General features: G+C 35.3%; 1 protein-coding gene across 1 annotated transcript; it reads right to left on the bottom strand.

Moving 5' to 3' along the window:
- Positions 1-458: 458 nt before the first annotated feature.
- On the bottom strand, positions 459-5,807 carry LOC128206882 (uncharacterized). The gene is made up of 4 exons (XM_052909590.1): positions 5,650-5,807; positions 3,786-3,856; positions 3,460-3,611; positions 459-1,290 (listed from the first exon to the last, which is right to left on the bottom strand). The coding sequence occupies exons 1-4, from the start codon at positions 5,717-5,719 to the stop codon at positions 1,179-1,181; spliced, it is 405 nt and encodes a 134-aa protein (XP_052765550.1). The 5' UTR covers positions 5,720-5,807; the 3' UTR covers positions 459-1,178.
- Between the last annotated feature and the right edge of the window lie 4,398 nt (positions 5,808-10,205).

Below are 10,205 nucleotides of genomic sequence, written 5' to 3'. Positions count from 1 at the left end.
CTATTGATAAACCGACCTAAAACACGATTCATCCACCTTAGACGACTTTTTGTTTTAAAGATATGTAGCTCATTGTAACACATGACATGTAAAACTCATTTAGTTCACCAGCATTTTAACAATGACAAATAGATGTCTTAGAGCCACACTTGTAACTCTTTATACTGTAACACCTTAACTGCATATCTCTGATGACATGTCGGCCTAGATATTTGGTTTTACGATTGAACCGTTGCTTGTGTCACGTTTTAATCGAAAGTCTTTTTGCTACCATATTATTTTGTAAACGGCTTAACCATACCATAATGTAAGAGAGTAACACATTCCAAAGCTTTCATTTTATGGGCCGTTTTTTGTGCGCTTTGACCGATGTAACCTTGCAAAGAGATATTCAAGACCTTTTCTTAAAATACGATTGAACATTCAGGCCTATTAGAAAGAACAAACAAACAATTAAGGTAGTTTTCATAATTTATTTTACATGACAGGAGCAGGGTTATTAAGAGAAAGAAATACGAATATAAAGTTACATATGTACACAGGAGGGTGTTAACTAAAGATACGATGTTGTAGATTTTATCAAAACATGCGCATCGCGAGTTTCATGTTTCAACTGCGAGTATTCTCATATCATCAAGTTTAAATCAAAGGAAAAATGCCAGCGCTCGTGATATGCAATGCTGGATGTAACACTTCTATCGTTTACATACATTCCATTAAAACGAAATGTATAAACTAATCGCTTTCAAAATCTGCACAATCGTATCTTATACAAATGTATGTTGATATAATTTAAAAAAATGAATTTTCACAAAATCGGTGATGCGTGGTAGCTAATAGAATGTTCAACGTTGTGTTGTGCCGTTTCTCTTTAAAGGACAAAATATAGATTCATTTTTTTATTTTATTTTTATTTTTAATGCATTATTATTGCATACGTTTTGATCATTTAAGTCAAATGAGTTGAACATAATAATGCATTAAAATAAAAAAATGAATGATTTGGCATAAACCTAAATTCTGCCCCATAAATAATAGGTACTATAAATACCAATTTTAAATTTCGACAGGCAACTAATTCTCACTATAAGTAAGCAATTTTTGCGCTTTAAACTCCTAATCAATCATGCTTTGTTTTTTAGCCTTTCTGTTAAAACAAGACACGCTCTGTGACATATCTAGTTCCCGAACACATAACGACGCCAAATCCCACGGGAAATGAATCTGCCTGTGTTCCTGCTGCTGCTGCTGCTGCTGCTGCTGCGTCGCCAGAACCATCGCTTTCTTTCACTGAAAATTTATCGAAAAAACAAAAGTTTTAAAAATTTGATTCTGTTCAGTCTGAATATTTCGTACTTTGTTGTACTGCTTATTCAGAACTTAGAAAAGTATAACTGGCCAAACATGGATACATTTAAATAAATTATTTCAGATAGAAGAAACAAATGGACAAATTACAACTACATATCTATAATAAATCACTTTTGTAGTGCATATAATGTGTTCCACATCGCGCGTTTCTATTAAAAGATATCTGAGGAAGCAAATCGGAAAAACTCATGATGATATCACTAAAAATGCGTAAGAAACGTGTTTACAAGTAAGATCGTGCATTGCGCATTTCGATTTCTAAATTGGACGTCACAGTCATAACGTCAAAACAAAAGTACATTATTTACAGGCATAACTAACGTATCCATACGTTTGGAAAACATACACGGAAAACTTCAATAGTTTCACTATGTGGTTCATGTATGTTGGTTGTAATTATGCACTCATTCCACTACTACATATTTGTTTTGGCCATAATTAGATTGTTTGTAAATGGCCAAAGGCATTCGCGTTGATTCACCCAAAACTTTGAGAAGTACTGAAACTGTTCAAGTTCCTATAACGTGTTTTTCATAGAAGGCATAACAAAACAGTACTGGTATCAAATCTGAATAATTTCGGTGAATAGGAAGAGAAAGCACATATTAAGACAGATATAGGTGGGAAGGAGAGAAAATTAGTGTGATAGAAGAAAGACGAATGGGGGTTTGTTAAAAAAATCAAAATATGCGTGGCGTCCTGCGATCCAAAAAGAAGTAGTTGAAGAGAAAGGAGTATATTCTTGGTTGGGATTGCGCTTTGTCATACCTTTGAAACCTTTATAAACAGCATTATAAAAACGATACTTTTTACGTTTGTGTTTTGGTCCTTGATTGTTACGGTAGATGCTAGCGGGCGTTGGCAGTGTTGCACATACACTTGCTGTAAATAAACAGCATTATTTAAACCGAGACAGCTTATTGTGCTTCCAACAGATATTTGTTACAATTATATTTGAAATGTCCGTATACGGTATTCATTGACCAGATAATAACGACAAAATGATATCTGATTGGGACTTCACTCACAAAACTGAAGCTTTCTTCGACTCACTCAATAACTCAAAACTACGCAGTATACGAATATACGAACGACATTTTGATGGAATCCGTATATCAACAAATCCAACACTGACAACAAGCGCTTGTACATATGATAGGCCTTGACATGACATTGACATCTATCGCTATTACAAACAATGGTTAAACTATATGGACTAGAGAAAAGCTGTCTTAAATGGTGGATCAATGGCATAGTACTAACACACTTGACTGGCAAATGACAGCCCAGTCTCGCAGGTTCGATTTCTCGCCTCAACACTAAAACGCTAATCGTCTTTCGGAGGGCCATTAACCGGTGTACCTGTGTGACAGTGCTATACGCTGGCGCCCGTTAAGGAACCAGTGCTACTCCAGGGGGTCTACATTCTGTATGTGCTCTATGTCTCAAACTAACAAGACTAATCACTGAGACCAAAGCCCATGGATAGGTCAGTAGCGCTATTGAATAACTTGTATTCACCCGTTTATGTGTAAATCGCAATGTAATTCAGGCGTATATTTACTTTTTGTATTCAAGAGGTGAAAATGCATTGCGATCTTAAACTGAAGCAAACATTGTTTTTCTTAATATTATACATGTATGCCTAAAAGAATGTAAAAGTAGTTGATCTGAAAATCGTGTCCAATTATACGCACACTCAAACTCATTTGGGATATGAGATCGTTGATATGGTGTCCATTCCCTGTGTGCGTAGATGTTTGAGTTTAAGTGAAAACGGGCTCAAGTGTGACAACGGTGACAACTATCAAATTGATGCTATAACGTTTAAAACAGTGAATATATTAAGCTATGATTCACTGATGAATCATTATCAACCACCGTTAATCAATTACTCATCATTTTGTTGAAAATGAAACTTAATAATAAATGTACCCATAAACAACAGGAAGCAACACACACACGCACGCACGCACGCACGCACGCACGCACACACACACACACACACACACACACACACACACACACACATATATATATATATATATATATATATATATATATATATAATGACGTGAAATTACTGACCTTCCTTGTTTGTCTTCATCATCCTGACCGATGCGCAGCACGCAGTTTATTGCACATTCCTCATCACCGTTGCATACGGCAAAACAATCCATGCATTCTTGATTTCCCTCACAGACCAATTCTTCGATATTGCTGGCATCAGTTGTCTGGACCTTAACAGCGGTATAGGAACAGAGCCAGTTCAAATGTAACGTAACGAAAGCATTTTTTCAGCATTTGCGCCTAACCTCCAATCATATTTAAAAATATCTTCGACGTTTTGCTTACGATATCAAAACGGAACGAAACTGCATGCAAACCATTAGCAAACCGTATTCTTTTCTTACTTCTCTATCCTTGAGTTGACCATCTAGCGCTCTTTCTACCGCTTCTAGGACCTCTTGTTCGGTCAGTTCATCTGCAATTAAATCATATACATAATCGAGCTTTCTCCGACAAATGTCAAGTAAATAATTTATTTAACAAATTTCCAGCGTTTGATAGTAGCCGTATGTTATATAGATATCTCCGTTCAACTTGGCTTAAGGGATATGGAACATGTTACTTGATGAAGCTTTTATTTTCGATAAATTAAATTCAAAATATTCGAATGTCGTAGTGGATTCTTTTGTTTCATTGGATTAACATAACGAAGATTTATTGAATTATTATAATGACACTTAAACGGGGCCAAAACAACACAGACACCCTGAACAAGGGAACCGTTTCATCAAGAGTCCTACGAGCGGCCTCGTACCCAGGAGAGACAGAAAAGACAGTGCCGTACGTAGTTATTGGATAATAGATATTGACACAGGTCATAATTGTATCATTCTACTTCGCACAGTGACTGGTTCTGTATAGGCAATGAATTAAATGAAGGCGTGAGTGGTCCATTTGTGTTTTTTTTGTATTAGTTTTTGTGATGTTTATACATTTGTTTCTCTTGTTCAATGCTTTGTCATAAGGCATGTGCCTTGTGTCTCTAAATAATGTTAACTAAATAGTGATTCACTGCTAGGCTTGTCCGTGTTGTTTCCATTGTAATATTACTTCAAACTGTTTAGTGACCGTTAGGAAAAACGTAAAAATATCAACGCAGTTTAAACGATATTCTTTTTTGTATCGTAATTGAGACAAGAAAAAAATAAAAAAAATATAACGATAAGGACCACTTAATAAATAAAAATGCACAAAATTATCATTATTATTATTATTATTATTATTATTATTATTATTATTATTATTATTATTATTACTATTATTATTATTATTATTATTATTACTATTATTATTATTATTATTATTACTATTATTATTATTATTATTATTATTACTATTATTATTATTATTATTATTATTATTATTACTATTATTATTATTATTATTATTATTATTACTATTATTATTATTATTATTATTATTATTATTATTATTATTATTACTATTATTATTATTATTATTATTATTATTATTATTATTATTATTATTATTATTACTATTATTATTATTATTATTATTATTATTATTACTATTATTATTATTATTATTATTATTATTATTACTATTATTATTATTATTATTATTATTATTACTATTATTATTATTATTATTATTATTATTATTATTATTACTATTATTATTATTATTATTATTATTACTATTATTATTATTATTATTATTATTATTACTATTATTATTATTATTATTATTATTATTATTATTATTATTACTATTATTATTATTATTATTATTATTACTATTATTATTATTATTATTATTACTATTATTATTATTATTATTATTATTACTATTATTATTATTATTATTATTATTATTATTATTATTATTATTATTATTATTATTATTATCATTATAATTATTATTATTATTATTATTATTATTATTATTATTATTATTATTATCACATAAAATAAGAGTTATAATTAAAACAATGTATAATAAAGTAATAAATTAGTATATGATTTGTATTCATATATCGCACCATCCATAATTTAAACATCAAATATCTCTTAGTAACAAATATACAACAACATAAAACAAATGGTGTGATTATAACATTCTGCTTTAAAATCGCAAGACATCTCTTTTTCAGTCATTTGTGAACGATCTTGACAAATTGTTGCTGGTGTTAGTACAATGAATTAATCAAGAAATATTTTTCTTTGTTAATACAAAAGTGAAACATACCATCGGTCCTAACAGAAGGAATCGAAACAAACACCGCCACGAATAGTCCCACAAGTAGAAAACGAAGCATTCTGACAAGTCTGGATGAATGAGCTAAGCGCTCGCTCACATTGCCTTTTATGAAATAATTTAAGGTAGGCCTGATCTGGCTGGGTGAGTTTTATCCTCTTGCAAATAAGTAAACTCCGAGCGTCAATGGAAATAGAGGTAGATGAAATTTAAGTTAATGAAGCAAACAAGCGGATGCAAACACCTTTTCATATATCAATTGAGTATTAAAACTTAAACATACTTTAGCGATAGAATAGCTACACATTTGTGTAGTGTCAATTGTTATATCATTATTTTGAATTAATTTAAGTTTAATAATACTTAATACTTAAAGGCAATAACTATACATTGAGCTATTTCTTCACCAAACAGAAAAGGTTATTAAAAAATCCCAAAAACTGCATAATTATAAATGTTAAATGTACTCAAGATATACTGAAACTTATCTTTAAATGCCGTGTTCGTTTTTTCCAGAAGAGCAATAAAAAAACTAGAACATACACTTCAAGGCGCATACTATAACAACATTACTTTTTAAAACCATCGAAACCGTTCACTGTTGAATTCCTGAAAGAATTTGTTTGCACAAAAGTCACTATAAAGGCTACACGTACAGCCACAACCATACACATACATAGTTATATACAAATTAATGTATTGCATGATGTCGTCAACACATATGTGAGTGTGTAGTCTTCGTCGTCTACACACAATTATGGGCGTCTTCTTTGTCTTCAACGAACAGGTGTTGCCGCGGTCTTCGTCGTCAACAAACAATTTTGGGCTTTTTCCATGTCTTCAACTAAAAGGTTTTGGCGTGGTCGTCGTGCAGGTTTTGGCGTTGTGAATGCAAAGTTTTCGTCGTCAACATACAGTTGTAGGCGTCTCCTTGTCTTCAACAAACAGGTGTTGGCGTGGACGTCGTCGTCAACAAACAATTTTGGGCTTTTTCCATGTCTTCAACTAAAAGGTTTTGGCGTGGTCGTCGTGCAGGTTTTGGCGTGGTGAATGCAATGTTTTCGTCGTCAACATACAGTTGTAGGCGTCTCCTTGTTTTCAACAAACAGGTGTTGGCGTGGGCGTCGTCGTCAACACGCAGGTGAGTGCATAGATTCGTCGTCAACAGACAGTTGCAGGCGTCTCCATGTCTTCAACGAACAGGTGTTGGCGTGGGCGTCGTCGTCAACACACAGGTGAGTGCAAAGTTTTCGTCGTCAACAGACAGTTGTAGGCGTCTCCTTGTCTTCAACAAACAGGTGTTGGCGTGGACGTCGTCGTCAACAAACAATTTTGGGCTTTTTCCATGTCTTCAACTAAAAGGTTTTGGCGTGGTCGTCGTGCAGGTTTTGGCGTGGTGAATGCAAAGTTTTCGTCGTCAACATACAGTTGTAGGCGTCTCCTTGTCTTCAACAAACAGGTGTTGGCGTGGGCGTCGTCGTCAACAAACAATTTTGGGTTTTTTCCATGTCTTCAACTAAAAGGTTTTGGCGTGGTCGTCGTGCAGGTTTTGGCGTGGTGAATGCAATGTTTTCGTCGTCAACATACAGTTGTAGGCGTCTCCTTGTTTTCAACAAACAGGTGTTGGCGTGGGCGTCGTCGTCAACACGCAGGTGAGTGCATAGATTCGTCGTCAACAGACAGTTGCAGGCGTCTCCATGTCTTCAACGAACAGGTGTTGGCGTGGGCGTCGTCGTCAACACACAGGTGAGTGCAAAGTTTTCGTCGTCAACAGACAGTTGTAGGCGTCTCCTTGTCTTCAACAAACAGGTGTTGGCGTGGGCGTCGTCGTCAACACACAGGTGAGTGCATAGTATCCGTCGTCAACACACACTTATGGGCGTCTCCTTGTCTTCAACGAACAGGTGTTGGCGTGGGCGTCGTCGTCAACACACAGGTTAGTACATAGTCTTCGTCGTCAAAACACATTTATGGATGTGTCCTTGACTTCAACGAACAGGTGTTGGCATGGGCGTCGTCGTCAACACACAGGTGAGTGCAAAGTCTTCGTCGTCAACACATACTTATGGGCGTTTTTCGTTGTCTTCAACGAACAGACATGAGTTCAGTAAGCATGTTTGCGGCGAACGTTTGCTGTTTGGTTCCCCGCTTGCAGTGTATGCGATGCGTTGCAACAGGGATACAAAACAGAACAGATTGCTTGCGTTAGGAAAACGCTCGCCCTACTGAACGCACAGCAGGTGTTGGCGTGGTCGTCGTAGTCAAAATACAGGTGAGTGTGTAGTCGTCGTCGTCAAAACACAATGTTTGGCTTTTTTCGTTGTCGTCAACGAACAGGTCTTGGCGTGGTCGTCGTAGTCAAAATACAGGTGAGTGCATAGTCTTCGTCGTCAACACACAATTATGGGCGTCTTCCTTGACTTCAACGAACAAGTGTTGCCGTCGTCAACATACAGGTGAGTGTGTAGTCTTCGTCGTCAGCACACAATTATGGGCGTCTTTCGTTGTCTGCAATGAACAGGTTTTGTTGTTGTCGTCGTCATCGGCAACATACGGGTGAGTGCATAGTCTTCGTCGTCAACTTCTAATTATGGGCGTGTTTCGTTCTCATCGACGAACAGGTGTTGACGTTGTCGTTGTCGTCAACACGCAGGTGAGTATGTAGTCTTCGTCGTCAACACACGATTATAGATATTATCATTGTGTCGATTTTCGTTGGATTTTTGCGTACTGTAAAAGTGCTTTAAACGAGTTTACGAGTTTTTTTTTAGTATAGTGACCTATACTGGGTGGTAGACGTTCGGGTCCCCTACCAATCCTACTAGGTGTTACTTCGCCTAAACTTATCTAGTGAGTACCAGATCCAGACGAAAAAACGGTTTTTGTATTGATTTTTGTTCAATTTCGGAGTACTTTCAAAGTGTTTTCAGCGAGTTATTAAGTTTTCCCAGTATGTTAACCTATATGGAATGGTAGGCTTTCTTGTCCCCTAAAATGCCTACTAGGTGGTACTCCGCCTTAACTTTTCTGGTGAGTACCAGATTAGGCGGAAAACGTATATTGTGTCGTTTTTTGTTGAATTTTGGCATACTTTGAAAGTGCTTTAAACAAGTTAACGAGTTTTCCAGAGTGGTAACCTATTTAGGGTGGTAGGTGTATGTGTCCCCTACTATACCTACTAAATTATTTTTATGTCAGTATACCTGCGGAATGCTCTCCAAAAGTAACCTAAATCAGTAACTTATTTTAAATGGAATGGGCCTAAACTTATTATGGGCAGGATACCTTAGTAACCTGAATATTCTTTATATTTGTACATTCTTGTGGTTGCGTCTATAAATGCATTGCAAATGATTTATTTTTTTGTACAGCACTTTCAAAACCATGGATCAGACATAAAGTGACCCGGATGCAGGCATTAAATTTCACAATTATACAGTTTATTTACGCATATCATGAAATCACATCATTCACATCATGTGATATTTTTGGCTAGCTCAGTACATTCGACCCCCTGTTTATCCTCTGCCGAAAGGCGAAAGGGATATAGTTATGGTAAGCGTATATGGCGCGCGCGTGTGTGTGTGTGCGTGTATGCGTGTGTGTGTGGCATGACTAATTTTTTTCCGTTATTGACTTTAAACTTTTAAACGCTAATGTTCATACTTTTTTGTCTGACGCATAACTTGAAACGACTTTGAGGTATTTACTTCAAACTTCATATACAGAAAGATCGCAATCATGAGAAGTGCAGTACACAAGAGTCATAACTCTGGGTGCAGTATTTTGAAATTATTTCCTTTTGTAAAATTTCATACTTATCTTTTGTCTTGAGTAGTACTTGAAGAGTTTTCGAGGTATTAACTTCAAACTTCAAATACAGATATACTTCATCGAGTAGAAGTGCAGTGCACAGGAACCATAACTTTAAGTGAAGTATGTTTAAGTTATACCCTTTGTTAATTTTCATACGTAATGTTTGTCTTCATAACTTGAAAAGTCTTTCAGGTATTAACTTCAAACTTCATCAATAGATATATCTCATTTAGGGGAAGTGTCGTGCTCAGAAACTATATCTCTGGGAGCAGTATTTGTTTAGTTATTGCCCTGTGTCAATTGTTTAATGGTATCCTTTTTCGTAACGTTGATACTGTTTTTAACTCGGAGGGGAATATGGCAGTCTGTATGGCAGTCTTGTATCGCTATATAATCTTTCTGTAAACTGTTTGATAATGAAATTCAATGCCTGAATAAGCGTCATAAGCTCTGTCGGATGCATGATTTTGAATGCAATGGTTTACAAAAAATAACTATCATTTGCAAAGCATTCATAGACGAGATAATATAATAGGACATTAAAGTTGTTTAGGTAACCCGTACATAAATAATTATGGACGCCAGGTATTAAGCCATTTCATGTAGTTTATTTAAAATATGCAGGTTAAACCTTTGGTAGCCCGATGCAACCATAAGTAATAAGGCTTATAAGGGTAAAGGTGATTGTGGTGGTTGTGTTGGTGGCGATGATGATGATGATGACGATGATG

Source organism: Mya arenaria, chromosome 10 (genome assembly GCF_026914265.1).
Source record: "Mya arenaria isolate MELC-2E11 chromosome 10, ASM2691426v1".
NCBI classification, from domain to species: Eukaryota; Metazoa; Mollusca; class Bivalvia; order Myida; family Myidae; genus Mya; species Mya arenaria.
The sequence above is the reverse complement of the archived record's forward strand: the minus strand, read 5'-3'. Positions and strand labels throughout refer to the sequence as shown.

Excerpts from the sequence above, each read along its gene's own strand:
- LOC128206882 (XM_052909590.1), bottom strand. The coding sequence starts at position 5,719 with ATGCTTCGTTTTCTACTTGTGGGACTATTCGTGGCGGTGTTTGTTTCG. Across the intron at positions 3,612-3,785 it reads GTCAACTCAAGGATAGAGAA|GTCCAGACAACTGATGCCAG; the intron begins GTAAGAAAAGAA and ends ACCGCTGTTAAG. Across the intron at positions 1,291-3,459 it reads GATGAAGACAAACAAGGAAG|TGAAAGAAAGCGATGGTTCT; the intron begins GTCAGTAATTTC and ends ATAAATTTTCAG.